Raw genomic sequence first — 22187 nt, forward strand, 5'->3', positions numbered from 1 at the left:
CAAACACATACACATGCTAAGAGGGAATTCTGTGCAGTAGTATTGTCACCCAGAAGTATCATCTTCTGGCTTCCTAGAAGGTAATTGCCATTTCCATTAAGACAAGAAAGATACCATTATGATTATCATAGGGTTTCTAAATATCCCAAGAATGGTTAGCCCAGAATCCCAATTTTTGTGTCAGATGGACAAAACCTGTATTATAATTGTACGCTGTCTAGCCAAGCAACATTAAATCAATAAACTCTTCCAAGATTCTGAAAAGCAAATAAGACTTCCTCTCTCCTTGTAATTATTCCTAAATCTCAAAGGGCAAAATCAACTGGAAACATGGTCTTAGTGATGTTAAGAGTTTTATGCAACAATAAAAATTATCCTAGATATTCTTTCATGCCATTTTTATTCAGCCAGCCAGCAAATAGTTATCAAATGATTACTATGCTCAGGCACCATTCTGAGTGCTGAGAAAAAGGGAGTGAATAGTAAAAAGGCTCTTCTTTTGGTGGGGAGGGGTATTCAGGCATTCTCAAGTGGAAACTCACCTTCTAAAATGAACTACAGACTCACATTCTTAAACATATTCTCCGATGTAAACATATTCTATAAAACTAATACAATGACTGGAGTATTAAATTCATTTTAACTTGACTGTTCATTGTTAGGCTTTATTCTTATTTAAATTCAGACTTACTAATTAAAAAGTCTCTTTGGAATTCATTGCAGTAAATAGATGACATGATAGACATTTTAAGTAGAAAGCCTAGCAAGGGTAGACACAAATATAATCACAAGGTAAATTTTGTTATCTACTATTAGTTTACCAGTGCTTTCTAAATTTCTAGCTTTAAAGGAATCAGTATTAAAATAATATGTGACTTTCAAAGAAATGGTAGTATGTGTACAATGTTCATACGAAGTAAAATATAATTTGAGCAAATAATGTAAAGCTCATGTATCAAAAGTAATTAATTTTACAAAAGAATAATTCTAAAATATGTCAACCCATAATTATGTGAGTATGCTTAGCAAAACTTATTACTTGTTTTTGAAAATGTTTCCATTTCTCTATCCATCACTTATGAGAAAGATATAATTCTCTGATTTCCTACTAATTGCAGATTTGCTTCATTTGACATTTAACGGATTATTTTAACTAGAGGACATCTAGTTTGTAGGAAAATCTAAAGACTCTACAAATTGGATTGGTTAAAGGCATTTTTTAAAATGGCACTATTACCATACACGAATATCATTTAGAGTCAAAATTTTAACTGCACTTTTTCTACATTGTCTTTCTAGTTTCTCATGCTGCTTTTGTCCACTGTGGCATGTTATATGCGTGTTGTATTCGCATTCTTGTGACTTTTTAAGTGTTTACTCTTTTTAAATGGAGAATTGTGTGTTAGTTAGATGCCAGATCCTGAAGGGAAGGACACTCACCATGTGACCTGTCCTCTAAACTATTCAAACCATACAGTACTGTTGGCTATACAGTGCTATACAGTAGATCTCTAGAAGTTGCTCACTTTGTTTAACTGACACTTTATGCTTATTAATTAGCAGTTCCTTCATTTTCCTCTCTCCCTGTCCCTGGAAATAACTTCATTCTTTGATTCTATGAATTTGACTGTTGTAAATATTTCATATGAGTGGAGTCACATAAGATTTATCTTTCTGTAACTGGCTTATTTCACTTAGCATAACGTCCTCCTGTCTCATCTATGTTGTCTCAAATGACAGAATTCCCTTCATTTGAAGACCGAATAGTATTCCACTGAATACATTTCATTTTTATTTCTATTCATTCATGTCTTGGCAGGACTTTAGATCATATTCACATCTTTGGCCATTGTGTATTAGGCTGTAATGAAAACCGGGGTGCAATATCTCTTTAAGATCCTAATGTCAATTCTTCTGAATGAATACATGATAGTAAGATTGATGAATCACATGCTACCTCTAGTTTTAATTTTTTGACAAACCTGCATATTGTTACCCACAGTGATTTTACCATTTTGCATTCAAACTCGTAGTGTGTAAGGTTCCAACTTCTCCAATTATCTTAATATTCAAAGATATACATAAAAATAATTCCCTTTATTCTATTAAATAATGAAAGTTGAATCCTTGATGCAGTGAAATATTCCTTGAATTTTCTGGCACAAATATTTTATGAACAGTAATTTTTAAATTATGATTATTTTCTTTTTACAGATCTCAATGATAACAACACTTCCTCCATTTTATAAATTTACATCTATAAAAACAGTGGACTGTTTAGTTACATATTTTCTTTATTTTAAACCTAAAATGTTACAAATAAGTAAAATATTCTTTGAAAATACCACAAGCTATTTCTTAGATATATTTAGCAATTCATCCATTAAAACACTAGAAAAGTATATCCAAATTACAGAAACCAACTTTCCAACATTGTTTTTATGTGACAGATTAATAGACTTCTCAGGGGTGAGTTAATTTTAAATGTAGATTTCTCAGTGGCTTTTCCAGAGGTTTTTGTTGAACTTAATAGCCTAAGCTTTCTTTCTGCCAAATAACCAGCAATTTTTTTTCACGTTTCATTTTATTTAGTGTCCTAAATATGGCTGATTCATCTGACAGTGTGTTACATGGATAGGATTTTACTGATTATTTTCTAGATAGTTTTTAAAATATTGAACATAATAAATTTTTTAAATTCTTTTTTAAAATAACAAAAAATAAATAAATAGATTGAATACTGTTCTCATTTCATAAATATCAGGGCAAGAAATTTGTACTTGAACAAAATGAAAAAGTTATTAACATCAGTATTTCTGATGGAAATTAAGGTCATACCTGCTCAAACTACATTGAATCTAATCATCGTGACAGAAGAAATAGGAACAGGTATGAAAGCATTTTGATAAATCAGAAAAGAAAGAAAAAAGGAAAGAAGTGTTGAAAGAGAGGCAAGCATGGTGCTTTTTCCCTCCAATTTCATTCATGGTTCAACAGACAAGATCACAGTAGAAAACAGGTCATCTAAGTGTTGCTGACCTTTTTAATTCTTCCTCATATTCTGGAAGTAATTCCTAAACAGTGCACTTTCATGAGATGGCACACAGTTTGTGTTCGTGCAGTGTTTGAGTTGCCTTCAGTTTGCCCACCTGCACAGGTGTGCTTTTATCACCAGGGAAGTCCTTATGTTCCTAGCTGGGCCACTCAGAGCTCTCACAGGGCCCAAGTCAGACTGCGTTGCCAGCCTGCCTCTGCCCAAGGACCTTCCCTGTGAATGTTTCTTGTCCTTATTACAGCTTTGGATATGGAAAAACCATAAGCTCCAGGGCATCCTGAGATGAAAGTTCAGGCCTTTTGAAACCTAATAAGAATTCTTATTAACTGGAACCTGACAAGGATTCTGGATACCTTCTGCATGTTTGATATTTTCTGTCTTGCCACATTCTTAGGAATATATTTTAATAATGTTAGGCATCATTTCCTAAAAATAAATCTTCCTAGCCTGTGATCTACTGGAACTAATATCAACCCCAGTCATTTAAAATTGTGGGAATTGAACAAATTGAGGAATCATTTTAAGCCTAGTTTATCTCAAAAAAAGGGGGGGGGAGTTTTTTTTAATTATTTTATCTTTTAAAAGGTGGAAATCTCAGAAAAATAGGGTATGATGCTCACTAGTACACACAAACAGAAGGAGAAAGAGAAGATTTTAATTTCATTTCAAATTAAGGAGAAAAGGGGGCAAAAATTGGGGGGGGGGCATTTTCATTACCTCCCAGGACAATGTTGGAAGTTTTTGTTTGTTTGCTTGTTTGCTTGTTGTTTTTATAGATTTCATCTCATTCATGCCTAATGTACTTTAGGGGGTAGGTATTTTATAAATAACTTATTTTAGAATGGTTAAGGAACTTCTTGAAAGCCATACTGCTAATAGAAAGAAGAATCAAGATTCCACAAGGGTTTATAAGATTCTAATGACCTTAGAAATTACCACAATATTAGTGTTTCACTAATTTTATTCATTTTAATTTATATAGTATCCTTATGATTTTTGTCATTTCTATACTCCATTGGTACTGTTATTTTTACTTAATGTTTTTAATTAAATTGGCTTACTGAATTTTTTTCTTAAATATACCTTACGCACTAAATTTGACTTCATTCTGATAAACAAAAAACTAAGTATCTTTTCATAGGTAGCAGATATATTTAAAATAAATATAATGAGGTCTGGGGATGTAGCTAAATAGTAGAGTCCTTGCTTAGCATGTGCAAATTCCTGGGCTCTAGTCACAGCATGAAAAAAAATGAAAATTTAAACTTCAGTATAATAAAAAAACAAAACTTTTTAAAAATTTTGGTTAGTAGTTTTATATGACCAAAAACCCTGTCAGGGTTCCTGCTTCTCCTCTTACCTCATTTAAAAAAAAATAAAAAATAAAAGGACAGTATTGAAAAACATTAAACATTAAGAATAGCACAAACATAAAATTTCTCATTAATGCATTAAGATATAATGAAAGCCCTGAGAAGAGTGATTCTCTTATTATGAAAGTCAATGGTTTTTACATTATTGTATTGTATATTGACAAATTATAATTGTGTATAATATATAATTAAATATTTACATTTTATATATAATTACATATGTATTCATATCTATAATTAAATCAAGCAACTTAGCATATCCATCACATAAAATACCGATTTTTGTGGTGAGAACATTTGAGATTTACTCTCTTAGCAATTTTTGAAATATGTAATACACTTTATTAACTAGAGTGCACCATGCTATACAAAAGATTTCAAAAAATATATTCTTTTCTAACTGAATCACTGTATTCTTTGACAATATCTCATTCTCCCTCACCTCCCAGCTGCTGGTAATCACAGTTCTGCTCTCAGTTTCTGAATTAGATTGTTTTAGATTCCGTGTATAAGAAAAAACATGCATATCTTTCTGTTCCTGGATTATTTGGCTTGGTATATTGTTCTCCAGATTGATCCATGTTGTCATAAATGACAGGATTTTCCTTTTCTAAGGTTAAATACTTCAATGTTATTCTGTTTGTTATAAGTACCATATTTCCTTCATTCATTCATCCAACTAACGGGCACTCTGGTTGATTCCATAATTTGCTATTTTGAACAGGAATCAACTGAGACGAACATGGAGTGTAGATATCAACTGGACATGAGTTTATATATTTAATGCATTTTCTCACCTAATAATATCCTGAACAATCTTGATGTTTTACAAACCACCCTAGGAAATCTGAAGCACAACTCTTCTGACCTGCCCTTCACACCTAATGAGATGACATCTCTGAATGACATTCTAATTGAATGTCAACCTCCTGCAGTCATTTTCCTTGCACAGATTTATACTTGAAGTTTGTAGACACTCAGCTTGCCAATTGACTTGTTAAAACACATTAGAAATGTACCCCCAATTTTTGCTGAATTTGATATGTCAAACTGATAACAAGTGAAATAGCATTTTCAAATTGTACATCTCTGAGCCCTGCAAATCTCAGAAAGCAAATGGCTCTCGGGGGGCAGATTCCCACTATTGTCAAGGGGAAGCCCTCACCTTGGCTTTACCTATGACACACCAAGTGACTTCCATCAAACCAGGACATCATCTCCTTAGACTGCCTCATCTTTAATGGGGAAGTCTTTTTTTTTTAAGAGAGAGAGAGAATTTTTTGATATTTATTTATTTATTTTTAGTTTTCAGTGAACACAACATCTCTATTTTATTTTTATGTGGTGCTGAGGATCGAACCCAATGCCCTGCGCATGCCAGGCGAGGATGAGCCACATCCCCAGCCCTAATGGAGAAGTCTTACCACACAATGTAGAGAATACTTTAAGATATAAATAGTTCATATACATTGTTTTCTGTAGGGCAAACTGCCGATAGACCAACTGAGAAACTAGTGCCCCAGTGTTCCTGAGCTAGTTCAATAAATCTCTTTGCAGGCCTGCTGTGGTCTCAGCATTCTTAATCAATAATCATAGACTTCCCAAAGTGAGTGGGGAAAAACTACTCCCATATATTGAAATATGTGATAATAATTTTGTATCATCTGTATAGTTCAGATCTGTATAGATCAGAAGTAATCCAGAATTAGCCAGTAAATACAATAGCATTACTATTCAGAGAAAAATGATGCTGAGATCTTAGGAATCATCTAAACTGCTTTAAGCAAACTAGCAGACTGTTTGTAGCACAACATGAGTGAGTAAAGGCTGAACAGACAAGCACTGCCTTAGTATCAGCCTCTTCTGAAGACCTTGGTGGTGCCTTGGGCAGGTGACTTACCTCTCTAGGTCTGTTTTCGTATCTGTAATAGTGCCATTTTCCTCATAGTATTGGTGTAAATATTAAATGAAATAAGACATTTAAAGTACTTCAGAGGATGCTTGACATGTTAGCTTTGATCCAAACAAGTCAAGCCGAACGTTTTACTGGCAAAGAAAAATCAGTGACAAAACTAGATAGAGAACCTAGGTATGTTAAGGAGAAAATTTCAGTGTGGTGTTCTTTAAGTGAACTAGTGGGTACTAATCTCCTGTTTTCACGAGAGAATCAGAATTAGTCTCTTTGTTTCAAACAATAACTAACCAGCCTTTAATAACAGAATGAAGGGCAGGCAAAGACCTTTAGAGAAAGAGAGAGCATGGCAGTAGAAAGGCTTCCAGACCACCTAATATGCCTCTTTTGCACACTAACATAATGCTTTGCATCAAGAGAAAAATATTTTAAATTGCACTTCAAACTGCAGTCAAATGTGAAACAAGCTGGGACATAAAACTACAATTTATAAATTGTTCTATTTGTACCACACCCATAGAAAAATAAAGATACCTTTCATTAAAAAGTAAAGAAAAAAAATATAACTGTCAAAGGAAGACCTGTTTCTTCCACTGTGTCAGTAATGCTGTAAAACACTTGGTTTTAAGAAGTTAGCAGGTGAAAAGAAGTGATCAGTATCAATATAAATATCTAAATTAGTTACATAAGCATTCCATACTTAACTACAGTAATAGATGCCAAGTGTTATTATATCTAAATTAGCTTTCATATCTCAAGACAAACACTCTGATATCAATGATGTGAAATATTAAGGGTTTGAGAAGGTTATGAAATAAAAAGGAATTTTTAAAGTAAGTAGGAATCCTATACTAATGAGTTACCTAAAAATAATTTGAAAATGTTCTTAAAAATCACATGCATAGCAACTCACTCCAGTTCTTTGTAGCTATTTCCTCTGAAATTTTTCTGCATGCCCAAGAAGCAATTTTGTTCCTGAAAAATATATTTAATATTGTCTATTCTAAAAATATATTCTTAATATTTACCATTAGAAAATATAAATATTAATGTAAATAACTTGAAATTTAATATTTTCATATGAAAATGTAAAAATGTGAGATCAGGTCCAATCAATTATTTTAAATTTTACCCAGAATTCTAAATGTTGTCAAAATTCAAGACACATTTTATTTTTGGTTTCTGTGGCTATGTTTGATCTTCATGTGTACTAATATTAAGCAATTAAAAGGACATGTTTCTTTGAACTATATCTGTAAATATGAAGAGAGTAACCACATGTGAAATTAAAATTAGGTTTAAAAAGTTCAGTCATATAATTAATTTTTTTCTCATGTGAGGTATGGAGTTTTCTTAAAGTACATAAAGAGATAAAATTGGGTATTCCTTTTCATATACCAAATGGTTCAATCAATGAGACAATTGCACTAAAATATTATTACTATATAGCTACACAGATATGAATAGAGCTATAAGAGGGTCTATGAAGAACAGTTTCCTCCTACCCTATCCTCACCACACAGAACACTGGATGTGTCACAGGACTAGATGGAGGGTACCCTACACACTGCCTATTTTCTAGTAGACACCAACTGGTATTCTATAATTTAATTCTGTTCACACTCTCTCCCTGGTGATCGTGTTAGAACCCATAGGGTCAGGGTTTAGTTCCACAAGACTAACCCCTCTTCGGTTGTGCAAATTCCTTCTTCTAACCTGTGCTTCTGTCCTACCAAGTATAAATCAGGGTTCCAGTGAACCCCTCCTGTTCAGTAATTTGATCACAGAACTTAGTAGGGAACACTCTACTTAGGTTTATTGGTGTGTTATAAAAGATACAGATGATAAGCTGGTGAAGATGTACATAGGGTGAGGCCTGGAAGGTTTCCAAATCCAGGAGCTTCTTCCCAGTGAAGTTGGAGAGCTCACTTTATGGACATAAGGATGCATTCATTCAGCAGGAAGCTCATCAAATCTCTTATTCAAGAGTTTTTGTACACTGAGCATGGTGGACCATTCCCATAATCCCAGTGGCTCTGGGAGACCAAGACAGGAAGATCACAAGTTCAAGGCCAGCCAACTTAACAAGACCCTGTCTCAAAAAAAAAAAAAAAAAAAGGGGGGGGGGGGGATTATGGCTCAGTGGTTAAGCACCCCTGTGTTCCATTCCCAGTTTCAAGAGGGGAAAAAAAAAGCTCTTTGTAGATTTTTATCTCCAGTCCCTCCTCTGTTCTAGCAGTTGGTTCATTCCCATGCCTAGGCAGGGAATTCCAGTCCTCTAATCATTTGGTCTTGTTGGTGGCCAGCCCATGCTGATCCCACCCTACGTCACCTCATTAAGCTTATGCTTAATAATGAAAGGGCTTGTTATGAACAAGAAAAGACAATCCATCACTTAAGAAATTTCAAAGGTTTTAGGAACCACACAAAAGCCAAATACAACAAAAGATTCTCCTACCAGTATCACTCAGGAATTCATGGATTTGGGAGCTCTGTACTAAGAACCAAGGATTAAGACCAAAAATATACATTTCTTGGTACCTAAAAGAAAAAAGTAAATGATAAAGAAGCCCATCACCCTCTAAAATATGCTAACATTTATTTAAAGTTTATTATGATTATACACATATACAAGTAAATATTTGCAATTCTTTTTGAGACCCAGAAGTTAATTCCCTGCACTCCTTCCCTTGCCTCTATTGTTAGCAGAATAAGGAGCATCTTCAAAACAGTATTATAGGTGTCTACCCTGTCCACTCTCAATGCTCATTTACCAAAACCCTATTAAACAAAATGGAGTTCCTAAGTCCTAAAGTCAGTGGCAACATCCTGTCTGAAACTTCACTCAGACAATTATTGTCCCAGTTGTTCCTACCAGGTTTTTAGAGGAAGCTTTGTCTGGAGAACACAGGGCATTTATTCTGTGATTTCATTTCAAATCAAGTATTTCTTTATTGTGGTCTTCAAATAAGGGCAAAATAATGCAATCTGAAACTGGATTTATATTTTACCACTTTCAATAAGACCCAAAGCAAATGACTTTCTTTGTTCCTCAGACTCCTCATTTAGTGTTTTTGAAATGCAGTAGAAATAATTTATAGTTTCAGATCTAGGATTCAGGCAATACTGTACACTATTAACTCAGCAAATAATGCCAGGTGTATGCAATGCAGCAGAAAAGCAGGCAGACACAGTGCCTGTCCTCTTCAGCACCCAGCAGTCAAGGGAGCATGAGTCTTATGGAGTACCAAGGGCAAATCCTGATGAGCAGATGGAGTGACAGCATTCTGTTCAGGTCCATAACATGTGACTTATTAGAAGAATCTGATTTTAAAGGAAAAATCCCTTCAAATAAAAAGTTTGCTTTCTGATTTGGGGACAGATTTGCTCACAGAAATCTTCTAGAAGGAAACTCAGCTTATATTAAATTATTTCATCAGTTTATTGAACTAAAATGCACCAGAGTTTTATTTACCTTGATCCATACCAGGATGATCATACCACTGATACTGTTTCAAAATTCTATATTCACTTATAATGAAAAAAGCAAAACCCAGATAAGTAAGCTGATACCTAAAACCTGTTTCATAAAGTTTATTTCAAAAAGTAACCTGTGGAGGATATGACACAGTGATTATAAGATAGATAAAACTGAATTTCCAATACTTTCTATATCTTTTGTAATTCTGGATTCTTTTTTTTTATAATCACGATAATCTCAGTTACTATAAGACTGTGAAATCACTTCTGAATCATCTGGGATTCTGTATATCCAGTAATTTTAAGTGTTGAGAGCATATGGTAATATTCTAAAGCTTTAAGACTTAAGATTTGGGGGAGGAGGGAAGGAATTAACTCTATTTCCCAAATACACAGATAAAAACAAGGGCTTATTAGTAACATAATTGCATAAGCATTTCTTCACTTTATTATTTTACTTGCTTTCTCAGATTAATTTTTTCAGCTTTAAAGCTAAGCTAGTTTATTATAGTCTAGCTTTTTTTAATGGTGTTTACAGTAAATTTAATTAAATAAGAATTCTTAAATAGCCATGACAAACTTTCTCCCAGCTACTTGGAATAATCGTGAATTAACAATAAAGTTCCAAAAGACTTTTTAAATTTACTTCTAAATCAATTAATTCTAATTCACATTTTTCTGGTAGAAATTAAATGAATTTTAAAAATATTTCTACTTGTAGTGCTAAAACTAATTCTCCAAGGAACTGTAAACAGCAATCAGACATGTGGGATTTCAAAGATCATAATAATATTAGCATTATTCAGCATTTGGTTTTCAGCATTGATATCAACTTAGTACATAGTATTATCCTAAACTTATCATTATAATTTCTAGCATTAGCAGTAACTAATGGTCCTTACACACTGTATACTTGGCATAAGAAATCAGAAATCAATGCATGATCAAACACAAACTCTGTGCCAAATAAAATTACTATCACTCATTTACTCAACTAGTTAAATGTGCTTGTTGGTGATTCCAGCACTCAAAACACAATCATCATTACCTTCAGAAAGTATGAGAGTGTAGTTTGGAAAAAGTAAGAGAAATGTTAGTGTGCTAATGTATGTGAAACAGAACATCCAAGTTCTGATAAATCACACAGTTTAGCAATGTGATCATATTTCTTCAGTATTATATTAATTAAATTTTATACAGACATTTTAAATAAAATTATGTAACCCACATTAGATAATTTTATTCCAAAGTTAATTATTCTTTTTTCTTAAGCAAATGTATTTTCACAACATAAAAGATCTCCTTTAGATAAATGCCTAAAGCAAGTTTTTAATTAAAATGGTTTTGAATTAGTTTAGGACACACACACACATATATATATGCAAAATGGCTACAAATCAGGAAAAAGCAGAAGACTATGTGCAAATCCTAATATGTTCCCAGTAATTCCATCTCTTTTTCTCCTGTTCATCATCAGAGAACAAAAGTATTTTCACAGGCCTCTTAAGATCACCTGTGCTAAAATTAGTCATGTGCCCATTCTGCCCCTCTTTGTGTTCCTTGCCACAATTTCACAGAAAAGAATATTACAAAAAGCTCTGGTCTGGGTTTGCTGTAAATGAATTGCTCACTACCTATCCTGGGATTTATGTATAATCTGAGGGTGATATTGCCCAGTAACCTGCCTCACTGGTTAAAATCAAATGAGAATATACATATAAAATGTATTAACCTGTTTTCTAATACTGTAACAACATACCTGGGCTTAGATAACTTTTAAACAAAAGAAGTTCTTTAGTTCATAGTTCTGGAGATTCAAGGGCATGCTTCAAGTTCTACTTGGGCTGGAAAAGGTTTTATGTCAGATGGCATCACAGTAGTGGTAGTGTGAATGAGGGAGCAATCACATGTAAGACCACAAGCCACAATGGTCAAAGAAGGATCAGGCTTCTTCTTTTTATAACAATCCTCTTGAGAGGACTAACTCAGGGTCTCATGAGAACTACCTTAACCCTTTCCAGGTGGGGACCCCCAATGACCTCCTACTCCGTTCCACTTTGAAAACATCTACCACACTACAATATCATCACAATAAAAACCAAACTCACAACTCATGAATCTTTGAGGGAAAAACTCAAACTAAGCCCAAATCACGGCATAATGTATTTTATAAACTCCCACACACTGTATGAATAAAAGTTGTTATTATTCTAACTGTGATCCATGCCCACAGATTCAGCCCAATTTTATATACATAGATTCTAATAACCCAAGCCTAATCTCTATTTAAAGTGAATCAAGGGAGCCTGAGCTAAATAATTCAGATGGCTCAAAATGCAAGACATTCTTACTATTTCTCTTGCTATAAAATTACTACATTTGTCCTAGACTTATTTTAAGGTCTCAGTCCTATTATTCCTCAAAATGGATGAACTTCAAAAAAATTAATGAATGAACATCTTCTCCTTCAAATTCCTATTTTAACATCTAATACCAAGTCACCTCCCCCTCAAGTAGGTCTCTGCCTTGCTCTTTCTTGCCACGTTGGAAGATCTGACTTGAATCCATAGTCTATATCTGGGAACCCATGATGCCTCTATGCTTCTCTTATTCTGTGGAGCTGTCTGGCTTGTCTCAACAGGCTCTTTTTGGCTTGACATGTAGTTCAGCTATTTAGCAGATTTAGACCCAAGCTCACCAATTCTTCTCTAATCACAATTATCTGCAAAAGGAGCAAGATGCTTTGTGAAGTAGAGTTCTGTATCCCTGAAGATATTCAAGCCAAAGGTATATAACCATTTGCCATGGCTTCCTTGGTTGGAATTTAGACAGATCACTGCTCAACATTATGTCACCAGCTTACACATTCTGCCACTCTGGTTCTCTGAAGTTTCTGGCATTACAGTAGAGAAGATGTCATTGTGTCCTACCACACTAAATGAGTTTGAAAGGACAGATACTATTTGCTTCTTATTTGAAAATTATTTGTGATTTCAATTAAATGAAATATACTTCAGAAACACAAATGATCTGTTTGTGTAGACGTAAAAACTATTACCACACTAATGTCTTCATTAGAGATGGCAGTAATTAGAGGAAATGAAACCATTAATTCTGCCAAGAGCATTTTTTTTCTTTAAATCATGGATGATAAGCTGTGTCCCAAATCAAAAATCCATTAAAGATATGCTATTTCTAATTACAATTTTATGTTAGTATACTGTTTTTAAATATATATTGAATGCACTTTAGATTCTATCTATAAGTCAGTTTCATAAACTAAACTAAAATATGATTTATGCAAAAGTTTAGCAGTCATAATATTTTAGGAAAGACTGTTTATTCACATATAATATATAAACTATTTTAATACTCATTTTTCTTTTATTTTTATAACGATTTTATAATAATGCTGTTTTCCTTCAATTGTAGGACAGAAAATAAAAATCTTGACTACCAAATGCAGTAAGTTAAAGTCTAAAATGCTAATAGAAAATGACTAGTTTTCCTATTTTTTTAAACTTTTCATTTGTTTATGGAATAACAATGCCTGCAAAGGTGGATATTTTTGATCCACTATGGCATAAATTGCTGTTGTCTCTTTATCATACTTATTTGATGAAAACTGGTGTAAAGATAGCAAATATGATAAAGATATGGGATTTAATATGCAGAACAAGGAGTTTGGGTTGTAAAACCAGACAGCTCAGAATAAGAGGGATGAAAAGTACATAAGAAAAGAGAAGATGGATAAAGACAGGAATGAAAGCAGTTTGCAATGACCAGAAGAGGGTTTGCCAGGTGGAGTCTTGACTTGCCAAGAACCACTGTAGTTCAGGTCACGTTAACTGTTACAGTCACCTTTTTCACTGCTGTAACTAAAAGATCCGACCAGAACAACTATAGAGGAAGAAAGGTGTATTTGAGGGTTCATGGTTTTAGAGGTCTCAATCCATAGACATCGAGCTTTATTCCTCAGGTCTCCAGGTGAGAACAACATGGTGGAAGAATGTGGCAGAATGAAGCCGCTCACATGAAAGCAAAGAGAGAGACTCCATTTGCCAGATACAAATATATACTTCCAAAGCCATGTCCCAATGCCCCACCTCCTCCAGCCATACCCTACCTGTCTTCATTTGCCACTCAATTAATTCCACCAGGTGACTGGTTCACTGACTGGATTAAGGCTCTTATAACCCAATCATTTCTTCCCTGAACCTTTTTGCACTGTCTCATACATGAGCTTTTGGGGGACACCTCACATCCAAAGCATAACATTCTGCCCCAGGCCCCCAAAAGCTCTCACTAATGTGACAATGCAAATTACATATAGTCTTGTTCTTTCTTTTCAGGCTTGGGATCTACAAAGAATAAAGATCAAGTTTGACTTGGATAGTTGAGGTTGATAGATTTATCATAACTATATCAAATATGTCATTTATTAATTTAAGATATTTCACATATAACTTGCACAAATTGTTTTTGGTAAAACAGAAAAAAGGTTACTTTGAGATGGTGTTGCATGCAGTAGTTAGAACCCTGGGTACAATCCCCAGCATGAAAAAAATTAGTTGTCTTAACTTATTATTCCACTCAAATGTTAATTATGGGGCTGGGGATGTGGCTCAAGTGGAACGCGCTCCTCAGCACCACATAAAATAAAATAAAGATGTTGTGTCCACTGAAAACTAAAAAATTAATATTAAAAAATTCTCTCTCTCTGTCTCTAAAAAAATTAAAATGTTAATTAAATCATTCTAAATTAGTATCAAACTATAATTAAAATTAATTCCTTAAACGTGAAATCATATTTGGATGTACGATATTGGAACATAGTTACAGTATTAACTTTGTGTGATCAAAAGTTTTAAAGTTTAACTTTGTTTAATTGAAAACATTTCAAAAAAGTTTTTAAGTTACACAATGAAGGATTTTACTTATAAAATCCTTATTGTATATTTCTTCATTATATGTAAACCAGTGGGGAAAAATTAAGCAGTTATTGCAATGCATTCTTTTTTATGCAGCCTGTTTGTATTTCTTCAACCCTGATTAGCAGGAATCACATTCTCTAAAGTTCACCAGTAGAAATATACAAAGTCAAGTGTCTTATGTAGTTTTACACTTTCACTCTGTCTTGCTGTGTAGTCTTTTTCCAAGAGTCTCCATAGTCTCAAAATTTCCAAGATTGTTCAAAGTTCATGTCTTCTCTGAGAATCAAGGCAATCTCACATCATGAGCTCCTGTGAAATAAAAAGCAATTTACAAGTATCCAATGTGTAACCATTTCCATTTACAAAATTAGGGGCATAGAAAGAAGGGATAGGACAAAGTAAAACTAAAATCCAGCTGGGCAAACAGGTCCTGTAGTTCTGTGTCTGGCATCTGGAGCACAGGGCATGATGTCCTCTCCATAGGGCTTATATAGCTCCACCCTGGTGGCCTTATTGGTTGCATCCCAAGTGACCTTTCTCTTTGTTTGTCTCTGCTCAATTCCTATAGCTTTCCTAAGACCTTGTCCCACATTACTGGCATTTCTTAATCTCAGGGGTCTCCACTGCAGCTTCAGCTTCCTCCTTATATCTCCATACTTTGCCCTTTCAGGGGCTGTCCTCAGGAACTCCAACCCTGCTGCACTTTGCCTGGCCTCCCAGGACTTCCTTTGAAATCTTGGTGGAAACCTCCATGAACCCTAACTTCAGCATCCTGCATTCCTGCAGAACCAGCACCATGTGGTTGATGCCAAGTTCTGCTGTCACATGGAGCAGTAGCCCAGCCTCCAAGGACCCTGGGCTGCAGCAGCCTCTGAGTGTCTGGATGGCTGAGAACATTGAAAAACTTCCTAAGCCCCCTTGTGCGAGAGGATTCCCCACTGGTCTCTTCTCAAAAGAATTTTCACTTTTACTTGCTTGAACCTGAGATGGGTGTGGTCTTGCCAGCTCCTAAGATGCCCTCAAAGCCATCTTTCTTATTGCTTCTAGGCAAAGTCTTCAGGATTTCTTTAGTGGCAGTAATGTCTTTAACAACTGCAACTTCCTTAGGCCCAGTTTTACTCCTGCCGTTCAAGTCCAAGTTTTTCAAATCTTCCTGCTCTGTTTTCCACTTCTGAATATCACAATAAACTTGGCTAAAAGCTACCAGCAATACCCATGCCACTTCCTGAATCCTGTGCTAGTGCTCTAGACATTTCTTCTTCCAAATTTAGCAATCCATTGCTTTTAAAATCAGCCTCACAGAAAGTCTCAGGACACAGGCATAATGCAGACAACTTTTCAGCCAGAATATAACAGGAATGGCCTGTAGTCCAAATTCCAATAGAGACCTTCTCTGAACCCTCTCGCCTTTCATCACTGTCCATAGTCCTGTTGGTTTTCGTGTCTTCTGAGCTCTCACCAGAATCAGCCATTAAGCTCTATTTACGACAATATAAAGCATATCCAGCTTGTACTGCTAAACATCTCAAAATTTCTCCCACCAATTGCAAAAAGCTCAAAAAGCTTCTGAACCATATGGTCAAGTTAGTCATAGCAATAACCTCACTGTTGGAACTAATTTCTGTTTTAATCAGCTTTTTAGCTGCTGTGACTAAAAGACCCAACGAGAACAACTTTAGAGGAGGAAAAGTTTATTTGAGGGCTCACAGTTTCAGAAGTCTCAGTCCATATAAGTCCTTGGTGAACCAGAACAACATGACAGAAGAATGTGGCAGAGTAAAGCGTCTCACATGATGATTATGAAGCAGAGAGAGAGAGAGAGAGAGAGAGACTTCTCTTGTCAGACACAAATATATAACCCAAAGCCACACCCTCAATGCCCCACCTCCTTCAGCCACACCCCAGCCTTCAGTTACCACTCAATTTATCCCATCAGGTGATTGATTCATTGATTGGGTTAAGGGTCTTGTAACCCAATCATTTCTTCTCTGAACCTTCTTAAATTTTTTCACACATGAGCTTTTGGGGGGCACCTCACATCCAAACCATAACATTAAACCAGTTTAGAACTAAAGCAACCAGAGGATTTTGATTTCCTGCAAGCAAATGGAGTCTCAAAAAGTAACTATGAAAGTTAATAAATTCACTACCTCTAGTGACAGGGATGCTAATGGAAGCCAGGAGATTCTTAAGACAAGACTTTGCTACTTATGGTGGAAGCAATAGAGTATCAGGACAGTTGCACCTAAGTTAAGACCCAAGTCTGAGATGGAGACCAGGTAGACCTGCATTCTCAGTACAAGGTACTCAGGAGAGAGAATCTATGTTTATCAAATCTAATTCTCTAGCAAGTAGTAAATAAGCCTGTTCTTAATCTAGAGGGAGATAAGGTAAATATCAGAATAAGGTGCTTTTTTCCTGGAAATGAGCTCTCTCAATTCTCAGGGTTACCAGTTAAATAAATAAACCTGAAAAGTAGCCTTCAAGAAGAAACCACTATTGTGACATTAGCATATTCAGCAAGATGTATGGGAGTGCAAGAGGCCCCCTACTGCCCCTCAATGATAAAGAATAGTAGTTCTCAAAAGGCTGTAATCCTAACAGCTCAGAAGCCCAAGGCAGGAGGATCGCAAATTCAAGGCCAGCCTGAACAACTTAGTGACATCCTATCTCAAAATAAAAATGTGAAAGAGGTTGGGGATGTAGATAAGAGGTAGAGTTCCCCTGGGTCAATCCCCAGATACACACACACACACACACACATACACACACACAAAACTGTTGAGATGCCCAAATCAGCATCACTACAAAACCTATTACATATGCAATCATGGACCTCACTCCAGACTTAAATAATCAGAAAACTAACACCAAGTTTAATAAGCCCACTTGGTCATTCTAGAGGATCCCTAAAGTTTGACAACCAAGAATGTAAAGTCAAACGATTCATATCAGGATTCTGGGTTCAGCCAGGGTTTCCACCAACCTCCTGGGCTTGTATCTCAACCTATATGGGTCTTAGTATCTTTATCTATAAAAGAAGAAAGTTAAATAATTTCTGATTCCTTATTGTTCAGATTCAATGAAATCCTGCCCACCCTGACCTGTAGCTTTGTAAATATTTTCTGTATTAAAGATCTTGAAATGCATATTGCAAATATTGGTAAAGCCAGGAGAGATTGGGTAGCAAGTAAGCAGGTTTTCAGGGTTTTGAAAGCTTCTTCCAAAATCCAAAATCTAAGGCTAGTCTTACAGATGTGTAGAACTTATCAATAGCTTGAGGTAAATGCAAATTATCCTACCTGTAATAGATCAGCATGCACATTCAGAAGATCTGTTTATTGATTTACAGTGGTAACTATAACTGAACCAGTCTGGTGTGCTCTGGCCTGAGCATCCTCTTCCAACAGGCAAACTGCTAGGAATTATAAGTTTTTCTTGAGGAGCGTGGATGCAGAGCAGAGAGGTGGTTGTGCTGACAGTTGAATGTTCTGAGATTGCTGGTATGACCATGAATATAGTAGGAATATTCCCATTGTCACAGGGCAGGTTCACTTCCAGAGCTTGGACATATCTCCTGTGAATAATTCTCAGATGGGCACAAGTGGTTGCCCACCTAGATTCTCTTAACTGCTATACATCATTTTTATATCCACACATTCTTTCATTGGCTGATTTGACCAAGTTTTGGTTATATTCTAGTCAACTCTCAAATACCTAGAAACCTTCTGCTTCTCTTTAGTGACATTGCACAGTCTCTGCCTTCATCATTTAAATCTTGATTTTAAAGCTAAAGTCTCAGAAGACAATCAGAATCTTATTTCCACAATTACCATAGATTTTCGTTCTCTCCTGTGTTCCCTGTCCCACCTCCTATATGTTAAATGGTCATCAATTAAGGAAATAGAGACTCTTCAGAGTAGTTACCTTCATTTATAGTTTTTGTGATGTGTGATTCTTTTAGTCTAAAAGCAAAATGTTATTTTGTCCCCAAGAGCTTATTAACAGAAGGCAAGTTTTAATTTATAATGAGCAGTAGATGCTGAGAATCTGTTGGGCTATTTAGCTATCTGAATTAATACAATTCATTTCATTTCATTTGTAATGAGGAATTAGTTAAAGCCAAACACATTCACATCATTCATAAAAAGTGAATGTCTGAGCAAATACTCAAGAAATATGATCAATGATGACAATAAATATAAATAATTCCTGTTCATAAGACATTTTCTCTAAAACTTCATGAGTCCCATATCACCCACATAATTTTTTGCTTTTATAGATATTACCTAAAAATATAGTCTATCCAGATTTCTCTAAATGTTTATTAATTATAAACCTCAATTAGGAAAAGTATAAGCATTCCTAATACTTAAGTCACGAGACTTATTTAAAAGTATGATTTGGGGGGGATACAGCTGTAAATAAGGTGTATTTATTCTGCATATTGCTGTACCTATTTTATTTCAAACACATCAATGCTTGAAGTTTAAAATTAAATGTGCTTTCCCTGTAGATTAATATTATCTTTTTTATCTTCATCAAATAGAAGTAAATTGCTTGATTCAATAGAATCCAGTCCCATCTCAGTGGCTCTCTTTGTTGTTTTTCAGAAATGAGAGAAATTGAAAGTTGAAAAAGCATTCATCATCAGGAGAATTTGTTTTAAAAGCATCCACTCTCCCATACAGCCAGCAGATAAATTACCTGCTCTTCAAGAGAGCACAATTAGTTTTACATTATACTTAACAAATCAGCTCCTTAAGTGGTTGTCTCCCTTGAGAAAAAGGCAGCAAGAATGTCATAGTTTGTCTTCTTTCTCCCCGGCCTGTAGAAGTCTTTTCTCAGGCTGCAAGTTGTATAAAAGCTCCATGAATATATTTTACTACTGTTTTTCAAGAAGGAAAATTATATGCTTGACTTGCATCCATATGGTTAATAATACCTACTTCACAATGCAAAGTTAATGAAGCTTTTTGTTTTATAAATGACAGGCAGAAGCTTTATGGCAAGAAGTAAGACTTCAATTACTTTCAAACCTACCTTTCTTCTTCCCACAATAATTATTTTTATATAATCCTTTACAGTTAAGGAGCAAAATAAGGGGGAAATGTACTAAGGATGATGGAAGATGCACAAAAAATCTGTAGGCTGTTTTTTGTTCCTCTTAATCAAACAGTTGCTTAACTACCATTGCCTCTTTTGAGATGCACAGGATGATGTAAAAACCCACTAAATTAATGTTACCTGCCAAGACCTGCAGAAACACAAAGATTAGTCAACACAGCTATGGCACCACTTTTAGCATTTTCCACTCATAATAAGAAAGTGATCAATGGAGACTTTGGAGGAAAGAGTGCAATTACAATCATATAAATAATCTTGGTTCCTTCCTACACACAGGGGTTATCAATCAAAAACTGCTATGCCTCAGTTTCACATAGCAGCATTAGCCTAGAGGTTAATTTAATTTTATTTCTTTTTCATTTTTACATTGATAATTGATCATTTTTGGTATGTGCCTACAGGTTATGTATGAAATTTCCTTTGTACCACACAAAAGAGCAGCATGCCTATTTTGTACCAAAACTTTGTGTTTTAAAGACTAATGGACATTCCCCATGTGTATAAACGCAGCCTAGAATTACATGAAGAACATGTGTGAGTGATGTTTTCATTTTTTAAGATGCATCTATGTATAATCACTAGATAGTATATATTGGGTAAGGAGAGAGAAAGGAGATAAAAGGGAAAAAGGAGTGAGGGAGAGAAACAGAGAAAGAGAATCAAAATATCAAAATATATTTGTTTCTTACTCCTAGAAGTTTTGAAATATAATTCACTTAATGTTTTTTTTTTTAATTGTAGGAAAAAGACTCTGAAGGAAAGGTATCTTGTCAATTTTAAGTTAAGTGTGATTTATTAAGGTTTTAAAATCAAATTGTTAGGCATTTATTATTAGGATTATATTTATAAATACAGCAAGTTATACAAACAACTTCTGAGAGTCCTTTGAATAATGACTAGCCCAGATTAGTTAATTAAATGCATTCAAACATTATAAATGGCATTTGTAAATTCAATACATCTGATATCTTCTTGAGAAGTACTTTATTTGTGTGGTTTAATAAATAGTCTGAGAGTGAAAATTTTCTTAAAATCTAATAAATCAAATGTATCATTATTATGGCCAAAAGTTTTCTTATTCCAATATAATGCAGAAGCATAGTAAGATTTCAAGTCATAAAACTGAAATCCTATTCTAGATTAATTTTTCAGTGTATGTTCTAAACTAAAATCACAAGACTATTACTCAAGTAAGCTAAATTCTCTTAAATAACATAAGCACTCAAGTTACCAAATGGGCACAGGTTTTCTCCTTAACAAAAAATACTGGTACTAGGATTTCTATGGTCATAAGCATTTTATATTTAATTTGAACCCTTCTAGAATGAAAAGGTGTGTACTCACTGAGGACAACATTCCAGTTAACTGAAATTATTGAGATGGTCGTATTGATGAATGTGAAAGATGAGTGTGTAGGAAGGAGAGATTACCATCGAGGTTCACTGAGCTCTTTTCCACCAGAAATCTTGGCCAGACCTGAGAACTTAACCTACAGACATTCACAGCAATTCTCATCACTCAATAGCAAAGCTCAGTCTTTTTCAGAATCTTTTAATGGGCTTCCAAAATTTCTGTCTACTCACAGTAGATCAGCAACTCCCTTTCAAATAGTTGCCTTGATGTGCATGTATTTGACTCTTAAGACATACATAAACTTTTCCATTTAACTGAAAAGACCTTTGAAATTGATGGGATGACAATAGGTGCAATCATATTTTCTATCAAAGTATAAAGACCTGAAACTTGGTAAGATTCTAGGATAAGTAATTGCCTTTTCACATTAATTGAATTTTTTATCATTTTCATCTTCAATTTCTCAATTCAGTTCTTCAACCAATTAGATTTGAGGTTTTATATGATGTTTTTGACTCACAGTTGCACCATGAAATTTATCTTCCACAGTCTTTTCTGTTTCTGGCCTTCTTCTTTTGCAAGTCAGATTGTGTAACTCAGATCAGAGACCTGTAGATCCCAGGTACAAAAATGCTTAAATGCACCCTGTTGGGGAAAGTATGCTACAGTCACTCTTATTAAGGACAGCAAAGATTCATGGGCAAATCAAATCCTTTCTTGAGCCTGGAACTTCAAGAGGTTCTGCTCTTACATAAGAGCTCAAGCTGAAAAACAATTGCTAATCTCAGGCAACAAATTGGATGGATTGAAAAAGTATTTATTGCTATAAAAAATAAATAAATTTAAGATTGCCTTGAACAATCAATCTAAGAATCTGTCACCAAAAATATTCATCCTATGGTGGAATCAGATGAACATCATTACCCTAGGTTCATGTACAACTGCACATAATG

The 22187-nt window shown here is 34.7% G+C and overlaps 1 protein-coding gene across 2 annotated transcripts in view; it reads left to right on the forward strand.

Annotated features, from left to right (window-relative positions):
• The window catches only part of Ralyl (RALY RNA binding protein like), a 441521-nt gene that overhangs the window by 418012 nt on the left and 1322 nt on the right, over nt 1-22187 (forward strand). Inside the window, exon 10 of one of the 2 annotated variants that reach the window (XM_058583705.1) lies at nt 13253-13285. The exons of the other annotated variant lie outside the window; for it this stretch is intronic. Coding sequence (XP_058439688.1) covers nt 13253-13264 — 12 coding nt within the window. The 3' untranslated portion in view covers nt 13265-13285. Of the gene's footprint in view, nt 1-13252; nt 13286-22187 lie in introns of those variants that run through there. 2 annotated transcript variants of the gene reach the window in all.

The sequence above is a fragment of the Marmota monax genome, unplaced genomic scaffold (genome assembly GCF_021218885.2).
Source record: "Marmota monax isolate L192 unplaced genomic scaffold, Marmota_monax_Labrador192_F-V1.1 WCK01_AAM20220418_F8-fsc00147, whole genome shotgun sequence".
Lineage (NCBI taxonomy): Eukaryota > Metazoa > Chordata > Mammalia > Rodentia > Sciuridae > Marmota > Marmota monax.